At 43.6% G+C, this 17,271-nt stretch overlaps 1 protein-coding gene across 1 annotated transcript in view; it reads left to right on the top strand.

Moving 5' to 3' along the window:
- Positions 1-17,271, top strand: part of MROH2B (maestro heat like repeat family member 2B) — a 50,943-nt gene that overhangs the window by 22,351 nt on the left and 11,321 nt on the right. Inside the window, exons 16-29 of the mRNA XM_036410339.1 lie at positions 69-210; positions 769-812; positions 2,913-3,020; positions 4,285-4,401; positions 5,455-5,562; positions 6,069-6,221; positions 8,257-8,283; positions 9,227-9,346; positions 9,566-9,645; positions 11,138-11,273; positions 11,364-11,459; positions 11,774-11,863; positions 12,179-12,299; positions 14,099-14,196. Coding sequence (XP_036266232.1) covers positions 69-210; positions 769-812; positions 2,913-3,020; positions 4,285-4,401; positions 5,455-5,562; positions 6,069-6,221; positions 8,257-8,283; positions 9,227-9,346; positions 9,566-9,645; positions 11,138-11,273; positions 11,364-11,459; positions 11,774-11,863; positions 12,179-12,299; positions 14,099-14,196 — 1,440 coding nt within the window. The remainder of the gene's footprint in view (positions 1-68; positions 211-768; positions 813-2,912; positions 3,021-4,284; positions 4,402-5,454; positions 5,563-6,068; positions 6,222-8,256; positions 8,284-9,226; positions 9,347-9,565; positions 9,646-11,137; positions 11,274-11,363; positions 11,460-11,773; positions 11,864-12,178; positions 12,300-14,098; positions 14,197-17,271) is intronic.

The following is a 17,271-nucleotide window of genomic DNA, read 5'->3' as shown; positions in this document are numbered from 1 at the left end:
AAAAAAAAAAAAAAAGAAAGAAAGAAAATCCCCCTGAGTTGACCAGTATTTTCTCTTCTATCTCACAGGTAATATCTATGCTCGCCAGTGTAGGGAAATTATGTGGGATTGGTGCAATAGGACTTCTGAAACTAATACCTGATATAATCCACCCAAATTTGGTAAACCTGTGGAAAACACGCCTTCCTGAGCTCCTGCATCCTCTGGAAGGTACAGGGAGGGGGACCCGGTCTAGATCCAAGGAGGCAAAAACACAGAGAAATGAGGCACCACTCTCTGTCTGAAGCCATTGTTGTTCATTTTAGGCAGTAAAAGCAATGAACTTGATATACTAGGTGCACACCGATATTTTTTTCCTTGATTGCTCATGTTCTATTTCTCTACAAAACACTTGTGCTAGAAAGGGACCAAGTGGGCAACATCCTTCGCAGGAACTTTGACTTCTGCCCTGGTCTTCCTCTGGTCTTAGAGAAACTCTTTTGGTATTGTTCTGAAAAGTTATTTTTCCTCCATGTTAAAATATTGAAATCTAGTCATTTCAGTAGTGACTGTTGAAATTGGCAAAAAGCCGAGATTTCGTCATGGATTGATGACCCTCTGCCCACCTGACTAGCACTTGAAAGTTGACAGTATGGTAATTTCATCTGAAATAATCCTTTTATGTAAAGACAAAGCTTGACATGGAACTGCAGCATCCACTGGGGACCTTGTAAGGGGGAAACTTAGTCTTCATTTCTGGGGCAGTTATTGTATCCTTTCTTTTTTTAGGGAAGATTGCTAGCATCGCACTATGGGAAGCCATGCTGCTTCAGGTAAGGGTGGCAGCTAGATGAATTGTTGATAATGGGGTGAAAAAATCAGCCAAGTTACCCATCTTAACCAAAAAGAACTGGATTCCACAGGGCAGTAATCAGCATTTTCTTTTCTTAGAAAAAGGACTATGATCTTAGAAGTAATCACTTAAGAATTATGGTCTTTAAATTGCCATAATCTGAACATCAATATTTAATCTCCAATTTGATTAAGAGTTTAAGACAGTTTTGAATATTATACTTACTAATATTTTTCTCTGGGTCTTAAATCTTCTCCAATTTTCAGGTGTTTGTTTTCTCTCTCCCTCTCTCTCTCTCCCTCCCCCTCCCCCTCCCCCTCCCCTTCCCCCTCTCCCTCCCCCTCTCCCTCTCCCTTTCTCTCTCTCCTTGCAATTGCATTCTTTTACCATCATATAAAGAAACTGAGCCCAGCTCGCATGGTTCAGTGTCTGAGCATTCACTCATGAACCAGGAGGTCATGGTTAGATTCCCAGTCAGGGCACATGCCCAGGCTGCAGGCTTGATCCCTAGTAGGGGGTGTGCAGGAGGCAGCCAATTGATGTTTCTCATTATGGATGTTTCTATATCTCTCTCCTTCTCCCTTCCTCTCTCTGAAATAAAATATATATATCTTTTTTTAAAAGAAACTGAGATTAGCAAAATTTCCACTTCTAAATGCAATTACATTTTCTTCTCTATCTGCTTCTCACTGTCTTTTTCCTGATTTCTAACAACAAAAAGGCCACATTAAGCCCCTTTTTCAGAAGAAAAAAAAAATCCTCTTTTTTCATACCCCAAATGATCCCAAATTCCCCAAATTGCGAATTTCAGCCAAGAGTTGTGCATTGGCTTTCCAGGGAGCGTTTTGGTTTCAGGAGCCTGCAGAAGGTCAAGGCCACAATGAGCAGGGAGCTTACTTTCAGTATTCTTTTGTGTTGTTTTAGGTGTACAACACAGTAGTTAGACAATCATATACTTTATAGAGCATCCCTCCCAATATTTCAAGTACGATATTATTGACCAAATTCCATATGCTGAACTTTACATGCCATGACTATCTGGTAACTGACATATGGCTTCTTTTAAAATGTCAATTTTCAGTAACTTATTACCACTCCTTCCAGAATCAGAATGGGGGGGGGGGGGCGAGGGAGGGTACTTGAGAATTGATACCTTTTGATTCCCTTGATGATTCTTACCCAATATGAGATGTGAGAGCCACTGTCTACTCTCCTGGTCCTTAATTCTAGCATCTACCTCTTCTCCTCATTCCAGTTTCTTTTATCTTCCCCACCCCCATCAAAATTCATACCTTATGTTTTCCTGCTACCATTTTACAATAACTGTTCTTACCAGGAAGAAAGGTTTTCTGAAGCCTTGAGACAGTTTCTTGCCCTCTTGCAGTCTTGAATATGCTTCTAGCCTTCTTCCAAAACTGATTGCATGTGCCTTCTTCCCTCAAACTCCCAAGGCTGTTTCATTTTTCCCTTCCAAGGATCAACTCACTGAATAAGTTCCTATTACGAAAATGCCCACAGAGTGTTTCATTGGCTTTAACATTGTGTCCTTCCGTAGGCTTAAAGTAGAGAATAATGGTTTTTAGAAAATACAATGGATGTTGTCCTCCAAAAAGACAAAAACACCTTTGTATGCATTGTTCAATGAAGAAGAACATAGGTTCAGATGGCTGGTCGTGGCCTTGGCTCAGAACAATTGGTGAAGCTAGGAATATTTAGTTACTAGAGTTGAAGTTAGCAAAAAGTGCCTGTATATGTAATTGGTTCTTAAAGACATTCATTTCTTTGCTCCAAAAATATCCTTTTTTAAGTATTTAAGCAATTTTTACTTGCAAAGAAAGGAAAAGGCACTTACCTGACTACCACATTCTGTGTGATTTACTCCTAATGGAAATTCAGAACATAAAAGAATGTGGCTTTTAAAATAAAACAAGATACAAAGTCCCAAAGTAACTCATTTTTATATGGGAAATGGAATAATCCTATTTAATACATATTTATACTTTTGAAAAATAAGGTACTAAGTATCAAGAAAGCACACTAAACAGTCACATCTATATCTGACTTCTACTTCCTTCCACAGTTGCTCAGAGAGTCTTTATGGGAGATCAGTGACATAGCCTGGACCATTCAGCTGAGTCGGGATTTCAACCAGCAAATGGGCAGTTACAGCAACACCTCCATTGAGAAGGTTGGTGTCCAGTTAAGGGGCCTTAGCTTTACCTTATAATGTGAAATGGCTGCTCGAGTTCCAATTCAACTATCCTGTAACCACAAAGAGGGAGGAGCCCGGCCTGTGTGTTTCAGTGGTTGAGCGACCTAAGAACCAAGAGATCATGGTATGATTACCAGTTAGGACATATGCCTGGGTGGCAGGCTTGATCCTCAGTAGGGGGCATGCAGGAGGCAGCTGACCAAGGATTCTCTCTCACCATTGATGTTTCTATCTTTCTCTCTCCCTTCCTCTCTGAAATCAATGTTAGAGAGAGAGTAATGAACTAAAATAGACCCAGAGACACAGAAGCATTGAACAGACTATCCAACTTCAGAGGGAAGGCAGGCGGGGGAGAGAGGGGGTCGCGCGAGCAGTGCATGTGAGGAGGGGGGTGTATGTGAGAGATCAACCAAAGGACTTGTTTGTATACATGCATATAAGCATTAGCCATGGACACAGTCGGGGGGGGGGGGGGGTGCGGGGGGGGGGTGAGGGCATGTGCTAAGGGGTAGGAACGAGCAGAAAGAGGTCAATGGGGGGAAAAGGATTCATATATAATACTTTAAAAAAAATAAAGAATTTTAAAAAGCAAAATAAATAGAGAAGTTCAGAGGGGAGAAAAATAAAATTAAAATAAAATAAAATAAAATATAAAATAAAATAAAAATAAAGAGGGAGGACTTGTTAGAGAAATGCTACCTTCTCTTCACCTCGCATTTGACCACATTACAGGGCCACAGCTGTCTGAGAGCAACACTGAGGAGCATAGTGTCTTCAAGATAGACATGCTTCTGACTGAAATCCAGCAGTTCTGTTCTAGAGAAGGAAGGCTAATGACTACTGGAAGTTCAGTAGCAGCCCCACCCTAGCACTTAGCACATAGCTTGGGTCTTAGTTTCCATTGGGCCAGTTGTGTGAGGCTGGCCATCAGAAAAGGATCTACTACAGTTTTAAAAACTTGGAGCTAAAAGAATGCTCTGAGGCCTGTTCTTTCATTCCTCTGTCTCCAACTGGCCTCGCCCTAACCCTCCTCATTGTATGAAGCCATTTTCTGCTACTTGCTACGTATACAGCTTTAGGTAAATGACTTAACCTGCCTGGAGTCTCAGTATACTGACCGATGAAACAGAGTTGATACTCATCTCTGGGGGGTATGGTGTTATGAGATCTTCATGGGATCAAGTATATTAAGTCATCCACGTCTTGCTTAACATTCTGTTGCTTGTCCTTTGTTTTGCAGAAATTCCTTTGGAAAGCCTTGGGAACCACCTTAGCATCCTGCCAAGATACAAACTTTGTAAGCTCACAGATTAAGGAATATCTGATTGATCCCAGCCAACTTGGGGATCAACGACAGGTGGGAGCCCTTTCTCTCCATTTCCTCTTATGACAACGATAAATAATTCCATCTGACAGTTTTATGATAATGTCTTACTTACCCAGAATTATCCAGGAATACAGTCAAAGTAGCCCAACAGAATTTTTCAGAAGAAAATAGCACAACCATGTTTAAATATCAGTGTTTCATTATTTAACCAACTTTGTAAAAATATTGAAAAATGAATTTTAATGCTTTTTACTTAACAAGAGTATCTTCAATATATTTTGACATTGGCTTTATAACTTGAGTATGATCATTAATATCAAAACCATTGAGTTTACAAGCTGAAAATAATGTTATATACCAATGATTTTCAAACTAGAGAGAATATAAGTATAACCTGGAGAGCTTTTACAAAGCACTTTGACCTATTCCCTACCCTAGCCTGGGCTGGAGAGCATATATGAATGTGGAAGAACAAGAGAATGTGTATTAAAAAAATAAACTCCCCAGGTTAATAAGATCACCTAAGTATAAAATAATTATTGGGTTGTGTTATATACTCTCCTCTCAGAAATTCCATGGTGCTTAGGTTTCCCCCCTCCCCCCCATATTAAATGTCCAGATACCACCAGGGCACCTACCAAGGGTGTGGGTTAAGTCCCCAGTTGGGATGAGTATGAGAGGCAACTGATTGATGATTCTCTCTTCTCTTCTCTTCTCTTCTCTCTCTCTCTCTCTCTCTCTCTCTCTCTCTCTCTCTCTCGTCTATGAACATATCCTTGGGTGAGGACTTAAAAAATAATAAACAAATTACAAACTCCTCCCAACCTGCAGCCCTTTTTCTGTTTCTCTTTTCTCTATAGCACATATTGCCATCAAAATACTATATATTTACATTAACTGAACTTGTTTTATCTAATATCACTTCACCTGGTTATAAAATCCACAAGGAGTTTGGTGTATATCCTTTTACTTTTGCATGCCCAGGACCTAGAAAAGAGCCTGACACATAATTGATGCTCAATAAGTATTTATTGAGTAAGTGAATGGTTAAACTCCAAACATCATATCTTTTCTGATTTTTAGGGAATAACATCTATTTTAGGATATTGTGCCGAGAACCACTTTGATATTGTTTTAAAAGTCCTGAAAACATTCCAAGATCGGGAAAAGCGTTTCATGAATCGATGTAAGGTAAAAGGAACACACACGCCTTCTCCAAAGCTTTTGGTCATATGATACTTACTCCTATCCCCAAGTCTTTAGCCCAGGTTAGGACTGTAGGGCAGCATGCCCTATAGAATTACCAGCTAGAGAACAACACTGCTCTATTTTCTGTCACCAATGCTGGCCCACAAGGCCCCAAGGAGCTTTGTGTGGGCCTACGTTTGTCCCTACCAGCTGTTCAGGCCTCATAGACAATTTCCATTGTGAATGCCGTGCTTCCCGTGACAGAGATAAATTTAATAAGTAAAATTAGCACAAGCTTCTCACAGGTAGCTCTCTCTATTAAAGCCTGATATATCCACAACACAGTCCAGGGTGTTTAAATTCGGACAAACAAGAGTACCCGTTTTAGATAGATTTTTAATCATCCCAGGCTTGTTTCTTAGCCTCTATATTCATCCCTAGAATTAGGGAAAGACATGAGAGAAAGTAGACCCCTTCAGTCAGGTTTTTCATATTCTCCTTGTCTTCAGGGTCTTTTTTATGGGAAAAAGGGCCTGAGAAAGACTGATGTCATGGTGATTTATGGGGCCGTGGCCCTCCATGCTCCCAAGGATCAGCTCCTCCGCAGGCTTGATCAAGACATCGTATCCCAGGTCCTGTTTCTCTATGGCCAATGCTGTCAGGTAACGACCCTGACAGGCTGCCTCGATTTCCAGACTGGGGTTCCCTGGGAATCTTCATGCTCAAAGGAACAGGCCAAACCAAGGTAGGATCTGGTATGTTTGAAAGATGAGAACATGTGGGAACAGAAAAGTTTATTATGACACAGGGCCAGGTAAATTACCTCTTTCCTATGATCTTGGGACATTCATGTCATACCACTCCCATGATGCCTTCCAGATCAATTATACCCATAGTGGTCTCACCTATTTTTGAACTTCAAACAATTCCTCCCATTCCACTTCAGGGCATCTGGCTTATTAGTTCTGTCTAATAGCCTCTGAAGTAATACTAACAATAGTGGTTTAAACTTTTGTATGGTAATATTTGTAGACCACATAAAACGATGCTTCACAAAATAAATGCTATATGTGTACTTTTAAGTGAATAAAATGTGTCACTCATCAACTACCCAATCCACCCCATGTTGTACTGTTTTCCCCTCCACATTCATCCCAGCCACCCAACGGTCCCTGGCGCTCCTAAAACATGCCAAGAGTGTTCTACTTCTAATGCAGAGCCACCGAACTGAGTTAGAATTCGTCCCATTATTTCTGCCCCTGTAGCACTTCTTGTACCTTTCATAAAGTGCTTTCTGCATATTGTCAATTCAGTCCTTTTGCTGACTAGTCCCAAGTTGCCACCTAATGGTCACCTAGGGATCAAGTTCAAAGTAGCTTCCCAGACACATTTTCCAGGCAGGTTGGTTCAGTCAGTCTGTGTTTTTTAAAGTTGTATGAATGATTCTTATCCACAGCCAGATTTGGGGACCTTTCATTGACTATGCATCCGTCTGCTTCTCCCATTAGATAGTTAGTACCTTGATGTTAGGGATTGTACCTTATGCTCCTTTATCTCATCTTCTGTGCCCTCCACAAACCACCTGGCTGAGAAATCTGTGCCCTTGACATTTAAGCATGTGTGAATGTCATAAGCATGGAACCATGGGGAGCTCATGACATATAGATATAGTAAGCATATGCCAGTGGAAGGGCATATAGGGTCAAGATTCTCACACATCAGTTGCATAAGAACAGAGAACCTGTCGTAAATAGAGATCCCTAATGGACCACGGTCTTCCGGGATGGATCACTGAACCTGTATGTATAACATGATCCCCAAAAGATGGTTCTGATGGACCCAAAATTTAATACACAGTGACAAGAACAGAAAATATAACAAAAAAAACATTTTATGTTACATTCTTTATTAGTCCATCAGTGAAGAAAATTTTGACAAAAATGAAAGAGAAAAAGAGTTAAAGATATTTAAGATGATGACTGAACATTTTCAAGGTACAATCAATTTTGCTATAACACACCATACACACTGAACAGTACAAGAAAAACCTCAATTTAAAAAAAAAACAATCTATTTTTTAATATATTTTTAAATAAATTTTTTCCTTGAGAAACACCTAAAGTCAATTGTGACAGTTACTAGTATAAAATATTATGACATGGTGCAAAGAAAGACTATCTGAAATCTGGTGGACAGTTGCAATGCCAGATTCGGATGGGGAGTGCTCATAACACAATAAACCAAGGAAGCAAACACAAAGCCAGCACTGCTACAACTACTCACATACCAATCGCACTGGAACCAATTTGCATTTTCAACGCAAGCATTAGAACAGAACTGACTGTATCCGGCTCCAAGGGGAGCTGACCCATTGCCTATACCTGTCCTTTCAGGAGTTTTCACTGCTCTTCCTGCCAAGTGCCTGTCCCTTTTTCCTACCCAAGTCTAGGAGAGCCTCCTCCAATTGAGATCAAGCCTGAAATCTCTGTAGCATAGTCCCAACTCACCCACCCGAGGGACAGTTCCTGCCAGTGTACCAGGCCTCACTTTGGAAAATAGGGAAGGAAGTGGGCGCTTTGGCAAGACAGGGTTTCAGGCTTCACTGTGTCCTTCAGGTTGAGGGGGTGGGGCTTCTTGTTGAGGCCTGGAACTCTCCCACTGCTGTTCAAGTATCTGCTTTTGCCTTTACATTTTCAGGTTCTGGGCATGTCTGTGATAAACAAGGTATGTGATATATTTGAACTTACATATTTGAACACAAATCATGCTCCCTGGAAGTGCAGTAAGATAAGTGTCCTCTGGATTTGTTTCCAGAGGAAAGGATCCCAATATATAACTGATTAACCCAGTTCTGAAGCCAGGATCCCAGAGTCTAATCTAGGACAGAGCAAGTTGCTGTATTTGGTTACAAATGGTTTGGAAGTTAGGCTGCAAACTACAGCTGCATCATTATAACTGTGAGTTGTGACCCACCAGTAGATCATGAAATTCATTTAATAAGTCACAACGAGAAACATTTTGTACTTAAATAGATGAGAAATACGTTACATATAGTAATAACTATCCTAAAACTTTTATTTCAGATAGATGATGATATATAGATAGATAAATAGATAGAAATGATAGGTCTAAATATTGTGCATGTAAATATGGGGTGTAATTGTTTCCTACTGTGATTTATGGTCAAAGGAGTTTGAAAGCCACTACTTTAGAGGAACTTCAATCTATGGGTCAGGTGGAGGGGGGGGGGGGGGGGTTGGGGGGGAGTGGAAATTGACCTGTTCAATTTCCCTACACATCCTGAAGTAGACATGGCAAAAGGAGCAGAGAGGGCTTTTTTTTTTTTAATATATTTTATTGATTTTGTACAGAGAGGAAGGGAGAGAGATAGTTAGAAACATCAATGAGAGAGAGTCATCGATCAGCTGCCTCTTGCACACCCCCTACTGGGGATGTGCCTCAACCAAGGCACATGCCCTTGACCGGAATCGAACCCGGGACCTTTCAGTCCCCAAGCCGACGCTCTATCCATTGAGCCAAACCGGTTTCGGCAGAGCAGGGAGTCTTGCTCCTCCTGGGCACATGTTTCAACCCCAGGACACACGTTTATAGAACCAGGGAGAGCTGCCTGTTAACCCTGCTTGTACCTTGAATCGTTTTGCTTTAGGACATGGATCTGCAAATGAGTTTCACAAGAAGTATCACTGAGATTGGCATTGCTGTCCAAGATGCTGAAGATCAGGGGTTCAAGTTTTCCTACAAGGAGTTGCTGCTGGGTTACATGCTCGTGAGTGAGCAGAGGGGACTTGGGTAAAGCCCTGGGAAGTCCATTACCAAGGGGCTGTCTTTCTAAAAGGGGGTAAAACTGGCCAGTCCCAAGGAGCAGATCTCGGCTGTATTTCTGCCCGAGGGCACCCACAGGTCCAGAGAGGTTGCAGCTGCGTCCTTGCTGAAGGGAAATCCCCTTGATTCTTTCTGAGACTTTTCACCTCCTTGTCTGTGGCAGGATTTCATCAGGGACGAGCCCCTGGATTCCTTAGCTACCCCTGTTCGGTGGAAAGCCTTAATCGCCATCAGACACCTCAGGTAGAGAAATCTTTGCTGTTCTCGTTGAAAAACTTAGTTTCTCCCCCACGCCCCCTTCTGACATAGATCAGTGCAGACTCCAGAGCCCCCTCCCCAAAACGAACACAGCTCCTCAGTTGTTTCAAACCGGGGCCTTCTCGCTTTCCAGAGCAGCAAAACTGACAGATTGGTCACTTGATGCCTGACAGAGAGAAGGGCTGCTTAGAGCAGTCGGATGTATTGATATGTGAAGACTGAAATTTTGTGCAAAGTGGCATTTTTCTTCCTAGTAGATCTTGACCTATAGAAAAACTTGAATCTTCCCATTAAACAATTGTGAAAGCCCTAATCAGTTCTAATTGGTTAGTAACAATAAGCCTGAAGAATGTTAAGCAAGTTTTTAAAATAACATTCCCCACTGCAGTATAGGACATTCAGGTTCACTGTTAAACCTTGGAAACTATAGAAAGTTTTTAAAGACAATAAAACTATCCCTATTATTTATTTATTTATTTATTTGCCTAATGGCCCTGGCTAAGACTCCTAGTACCGTGGTCGGTAAACTGCAGCTTGCGAGCCATATGCTGTTCTTTGGCCCCTTGAGTGTGGCTCTTCCATAAAATACCACGGCCTGGGCAAGTCTATTTTGAAGAAGTGGCGTTAGAAGAAGTTTATGTTTTAAAAATGTGGCTCTCCAAAGAAATTTCAATCGTTGTACTGTTGATGTTTGGCTCTGTTGACTAAAGAGTTTGCTGACCACCCACCTAGTAGTATGTTAAACAGAAGCAGCATCCTATTCTTTTCCTGGTCTTAGAGGGGAAGTTTTCAGTCTTTCACCCTTGAGTATGATGTTACCTGCAGGCTTTTATATGTGGCTTTTATTATGGTGAGGTAACAAAAATCATTTTTAATGTCTTCCTATTATTTAGCTGTGCCTTATATTACTTAACCAACCTCCTCTTGCTATTTTTTATTGTGGCCTGTTTTTTAAGAACTATAAATAATATTTTGGTGAACACCTTTATGCAAAAGTGTTCTCTGAACTTTGTAAACTAATTATAAAAGTTTACAATCTGATTTAATATATATTATTAAGTGTCATCCTTGTATCAGGCACTGAGATGGGTTCAACAAGGACAGTGCCAACATGTGGCCTCGCCCTGGGAGAGTGTTAGCTCCGGGGGAGCAGGTTCCATGCAGACCTACGGAATGTCCCCAGCGTGCGGGGAGAGACAAGATAAGGGACCCGGGGTCAGTCTGTTTACAAAGAGGCAAATTCGAAGACACCTCAAATACATAAACCTTGAACATACATAAGAATTAACTAGGCTCTAGGGCAGTGTTGTGAAGTGGAAATATAATGCAAGTCCCATGTATCATTTACATTTTTCTAGCAGCCACTTTTAAGAGTACAAAGAAACAAAGTCCAATTAATTTTAGTCATGTTCTCATTCAACCCAACATATTCAGTACGTGATCATTTTAACCTGTGTTCACGTGGCTCTCACTCCAGTAAACTGAAACCTCCACTCTCACTGAATGACAATCTGAACATTCTGGAAGAGAACATGCGGAGGCTGCTGCCCCTTCCGCCTCTGGAAAGTCTCAGAAATGAGGGCGAGACGGACAAGGACAAGGAGCACATCAGTGTACGTGCGGTGAGGCCCGGGGAAGGAAGAGCCCCGTGGGGCCTGGCCCTCTCCCCTCTGCCTCACCCTCCCACTCGCCTGGAATTTCAGTTTCTCTACGAACGGTCCATGGATGCTCTGGGAAAGCTGCTGCGGACCATGATGTGGGACAGTGTGAGAGCCGAAGACTGCCACGAAATGTTCAATGTGAGTAGGGCCGCTGCTCAGGCTGATCCCCGTGACCCCTAATCTGTGCGCCGGTGCACCTCTCAAACTGGACCTCCTCCTCCTCCTCCTCGCAGGGAGACGTCCAGCCCGACCCACTCAGCCCCCGTGGAGGGCCCATTCTGTGGTCTCTTACGCTGTCCATTAGCAATAGTGTGGGGGTGGTCAGCTACTGTTGCAGCAGAGGCTGGGAGGGGCTTGGGGAAGAGAGGGAGGGGGGCAAGATAGAGAGAGAGAATATGAATGCATGGATATGAAGGACACAGTGGAAAGGATGCTTATCCTTTAACCAACAGCTTCTCCGAATGTGGCTTGTTTCACAAAAAGAGTGGGAAAGAGAAAGAGCCTTCCAGATCGCAGCCAAAGTGCTGACCAATGACGTGGAGGTGAGTCCCCCCTCCCCTCCCAAAAGAGTAGGTTTCATTACTTGCTAACAGCAGGGATCTCCGCCCAAAACTCCCCCAAGCAGCCTCCAGTCCCAGACGGAGCGCTTCCAGGGTGGCGAGCACAGGGACCAGCCATGTGGTTGGTTGTCTGCGTGCTGCTTGCTTCTTTCCACCGCCCTGAGAGGGAGAGTCCAAGATCCCCTTTCATTCTAAGGACCAGCAGGGAGAAATCAAGGTGCTTACTCTCCAGTGTTGGGAATGTCCGGAGGTATTCTCCAGCCACCCCGTCCCCTTGGGGGCCCCTTTGTCCTGCAGGCACCAGAGAACTTTAAAATCAGCTCGCTGCTCGGCCTTCTGGCCCCGCACTCCTGTGACACCCTGCCCACCATCCGCCAGGCCGCAGCCAGCTCGGCCATTGCTCTGTTCTATATACAAGGTGAGCGAAAGACAAATGGAGAGGAAAATGCTTGTTTTCTTCCCAGTTTTCCTCCTTGTATATCTGTTCCCTCTTCTCTCTTTGTCCGTTTTTCTCTCCTCCCTCCCTCCCTCATTCTCTCCCTCCCTCTCTCCCTCCCTCTCTCCCTCCCTCTATCCCTCCCTCTGTCCCTCCCTCCCTCAGTTCAGCCATTTCTGAGTTCTAATGCCTTAATTATGTCACGGAATTGGCCTCTTGGGTCTTTCTTCCTCTGTGGTTCTATTACTATTCTTTTTTAGAAATAAAGATAATGACACCAAAACAGCCATGAAAGTGGGTGGGATGTTTGAGGATCCATCACTTGGTCTCCCAGAGGAAGTTATGCTTTCATTCTGTTTCTCTAGGAGGGAACTCTGGGGAAGGTTTCCTAGTTGGTATCTCAGACTCTGGGTCCGCTCTCTGAGTGCGTGTGAGTAACGGGCAGTGTCGGGCAGTGTAAGGAATTTAAAACCCCAGTGCCGGGCAGAGCCCAGCAATCAGGGCTCCTGTCCAAGCTACATCAGCAGGAGTTTCGTGGAGCACAGCCCACAGCGAGTGCGCTCAGCTGTGTGTAAGCCAGGGAGGCCAGGCACACTGGTCTCAGTTCGATGCCATCCACGTTTAGTTCACTCTTCATTCTCGCAGGTACTCAGGAACTATTTCCCCAATGCCTTCCCAGGTGTCAAGCACTGTTCTAATGCTGGAGACATTAAAAGTCAAACCTGGGATTTGGTAGGAGGGGATGGGTGAGGGCGTCAGTCAAACAGAAAGCAACCCCTCAGCAGAAACAGGTCTTCAAACACTTTGTTAAGAAGAAATCCCATAATCTGTTACTCACTTTAACTCACTTTCTTGATTGATCAAATGAGGATGGTAGAGAGAAAGAACATGAGTATTACCTACTAGACACAAGTAACAAGTGTGAAACTAAATTAAATACCCACTTGATACTCACGGAAGCTGCTCAGTCAGTTTTGAGATGAGGGGTCTGGGGTTAAAAATGTACCAGTAGCTTGGACCGCTGATCTCATGGAGCCGGGCTTTGAGGCCAGGTCTGCGTGACTCCAAAGTCTGTGTGAATTTTGCTGGCTGGGTTCCACAGGATCAATCCCATTCAGGTGTGTGAATGAAACGACTACCATTCATTCGAACAGCAAACAAGCTACTTCTAAAAACTGAGATCAACAAGAGCCTACTGAGTGCTGACATTCCCATTGCACTAGTTAGCTTCCCATTCCCCACACAAAGCTCACCACAGAACGGAAGTCCGACAGAGTCAGCATCATTGTGGAGTAGTAAGAGCCTGGCTTTGGTGTCAGGGTGTCAGACAGACCGGGGCACAAGTTCTGCCTTTCCTATTTTTATTCACCGTCATGTGGCCAGATGGCTTCATATCTCTGCCTCAGCTGTATCTTCTGCAAGATGGGCACAATAGCAGCAGAGTCTACCTCAGATGACCTTTCTGAGTAACAAATGAGATCACTGTATGCGAGTATTTAATATGGTGCCTGGCAGGTAGAAACTACTCAATATGTGTCTGTTCTTTTTTTTTTCTTTTCTTTATTGATTAAGGTTTCACATATTTGTCTTCAACCCCCCAATCCAACCTCCCACCCCTCCCCATTCATGCCCCCACCCTGTGTCTGTTTTTATGCTCACTGTCCCATCAGGCAGTGTGTCTGTTGAAAGTGTCCAGCAGCTGAATTCAGGTCTCATCACAAGCTAGCTAGCCTCCTCCACGTCTACAAAGTCTGACCTATGTCTCCTGTGGTTGATTTTAGGTGCTCACCTGGAAGTGGAAAAACTACAGGGATTGCTGGAAAACCTGCAATCTGAGGATGTGCAGGTCCAGCTCAAGATTTCTTCTAGAATAGCAAAGGTAATAGACACGAAGGACTGGCTAGGGGCTGTAAAGACAATTCCAGATTGACTTTCAAATGAGTACGCTATGTACACCTCACTACCAAAGAGGGCAGCAGTACAGCCATTCAAGTAGAATGAAAGGCCTTTGTCCTGTCGTTTATGAACTCTGGGTTGACATGTGCACAGTTGAGGCCTGCTCCTGCTCATGTCATGCTCTGGGGAACCTTGTCAGTCAAGTGGCCTGCTCCAGGCTGAGGGGGGCAGTGGATGGAGTAGAAGGAACGAAGGCTATGGAGTTGTTCAGATACACTCTGTAAGTACTGTTCAAAGCTCAGAATCCTCAACTTCAAAACAATGACCTAGCCTACCTCTCAGAGATATTATGAGGACTGGTTGATCAATTCATTCATTTATTCAATCATTCATTTATTCACCTAATATGCCCTGGGCACCTACCATATGCCAGACTTCGTCCTTAGCTCTAGGAACAGAAAAGGCAAAATGCCTGCCTTCATTGAGCTTGCATCCCAGGAGATGGAGTCCAACAAACAAATATCAGGTCAGGTAGTGGTCATTGAGAAAAATAAAGTCCAGTGAAGAAAGGGTAATCCCTTAGAGAAAGAGGGAGGCTTACAGACATCTGGAAAATAATATTTTAGGCAGAGGGAAAAAAGCAAGTGCAAATGCCCTGCTGTGGAGAAAAACATAGATAATGAGATCTGAGAGATAGTCCAGGGTTGATTCAGGAACCTTGCAGGCCTTGTTAAGGACCTTGGCTTTCACTGCAATTGAAATGTCAAGCCAACAGAGGGTTTTGAACAGAAGAGTCAGGCCACTACCTACCATTGTGCCAGTTATGAAAAACACACAGAGTCAGCAGCATTGCATCCCCCGTGTGAGGCAGCATCACTCCTAAAGAAGACACTGTAGAGTTGTATGTATTATGGCAATTAGCCCCAGATATCAGTGAAGGGCCCAACAAAGTCCATCAGAATAGAGGATAGTTGGAGGTACTCAGGAACTATTTCCCCAATGCCTTCCCAGGCATTGGGGAAATAGTTCCTGAGTACCTTTTCCTAATTTGCAAAAACCTTTTATGGACTAGCGATGGTTCTGTGAGGGGTAATGTGACTGAATGTATGCTTCTGAAGGGTCATCTGGCTGCTATGTTTAGATTAGAACATAGGCTGGCAAGAGTGAAATTGTGCCAGTTGTGAAAAACTTTGGAGGAAGCTACGAGAGTCTAGGGGTGAGATTAGGTGACTTGGACTAAGGAGGCAGCAATGGTGACAACAAGAAAGTGGTCAGAATATGGGAGAAAAGCAACATGGGGACTTGGGGGGGAAGGGTGGCATACTGGTATGTCACATGGCCAAGAATGTCTGATGCATGATAGTACTCAAAAACATGAGCTTCCTTCCTGTCTTTCTTTGTAAACCAACACCCAATGCAATGTGATTTAAAAAAAAAAAAAAAGGAGAAGAATAAAGAAAAAAAGATGACCAATAAGCTTGGACCCCAAGCAAGCCTTTGGTGCTACATAGAACAGGCTAGTCTAGCCCTCTGATGTAGGAACCATGATAACTCTCAAACTGAGAGACACGAGTGCTCATGAAAAGAAACCATTTCCTCTCAAGGATGGTCCTACCAAACATTACCAGGCTATGTAAGAGGGGAAGCTGGTTGTGAAGAGGGTTGTGCTCATATCTACAGACTCATGATTATGACCACATGGTTAGTTACTGGTAAAGCCCTAGATAATGTTCCTGGAATTCATTCAAACTGCTCACTTTTCACACACACACTCAAACTCACACTCACACACTGCTATCAACCAACTTTCTGCATAGTGCTTGTAGAGATCAAAACTGTAAAGTTTTAATTTTCTTGACCTTTTATTGACTACTCTTAATATTGAGACTGGGGTGAGCAAAATACAGGCTCATAAGAGTTCAGACTCTGCGTGTATATGTAGGCACCTGGTGTTTAGCATGGCACTGAGTATACAGTGATAGATTTTCCTGAATTCTCAAGTCTTAGCTATTCTTTGGGAGATGCAAGACTTAATTCTATGCTATGCTATATAAAATATGTGTGAAGTACTGTGAATGATATAAATTACAGTGTAGACATTATGTGTCATTTTTCCCTTATGAAGTATACTATATCACTACTAGTGGTTTGGTGCACGAAATTTGTGCATGGGGGCGGGGGTGTCCTTCAGCCAGGTAGTGATCATTGAGAAAAATAAAGTCCAGTGAAGAAAGGGTAATCCCTTAGAGAAGGTCACCCTGGCACCCTCTCCAATCTGAGACCCCTCGAAGGATGTCCTATTGCTGGTTTACAGGGATCAGGCCTAAACCGGTAGTTGGACATCCCTCTCGCAATCCGAGACTGCTGGCTCCTAACCACTCACCTGTCTGCCTTCCTGCCTGCCTGATTGCCCCTAACCACTCTGCCTGCTGGTCTGCTCATCCCCAACTGCCCCCACCACCGGCCTGATTGCCTCCCAAATGCTCCCCCCTGCCAACCTAATAACCCCCAACTGCCCCCTGTGCCAGTGTGCTTGCACCCAACTGCCCCTTTGCTGGCCTGCTCACTCCAAACTGCCTCCCCCGCTGGCCTGATAACCTCCAACTGACCCCCACTGACATCCTGCTTACCCCCAACTGGCCCTCCTGTTGGTCTGCTTACCACCACCAGGCTGATCACTCACAAATGCCGTCCCATCCCGGCCTAATCACCCACAACTGTCCTCCCCTCTTGCCTCTAACCACCTCTACCTAGGCCCGGCCACCATGGCTTTGTCCAGAAGAATGTTTGGAAGGTCTCCTGGAAGATCTCCCAGTCTAATTAGCATATTACCCTTTTATTAGTATAAATAGTTTGGAGAGAATATTGCATCAGCAGACCTGGGATGAGATAAATGTAAAATGACAAAAAGGCAACTCCAGGGAAAGTTTGCTTAGAGGCAAAAGGTCATGACTATGCCCTATTTTAGTGTTTTCCCTGGTGTCAAAGGCCCCAGTCTTATTCTCACTGTTTGCCACGCCCATTGGTCTCCAATATCCCAGAACGAGGAGTAGCTGCA

This window comes from Pipistrellus kuhlii, unplaced genomic scaffold (genome assembly GCF_014108245.1).
Source record: "Pipistrellus kuhlii isolate mPipKuh1 unplaced genomic scaffold, mPipKuh1.p scaffold_m20_p_4, whole genome shotgun sequence".
NCBI lineage: Eukaryota > Metazoa > Chordata > Mammalia > Chiroptera > Vespertilionidae > Pipistrellus > Pipistrellus kuhlii.
This window is presented reverse-complemented; position numbering and strand designations above follow the sequence as displayed.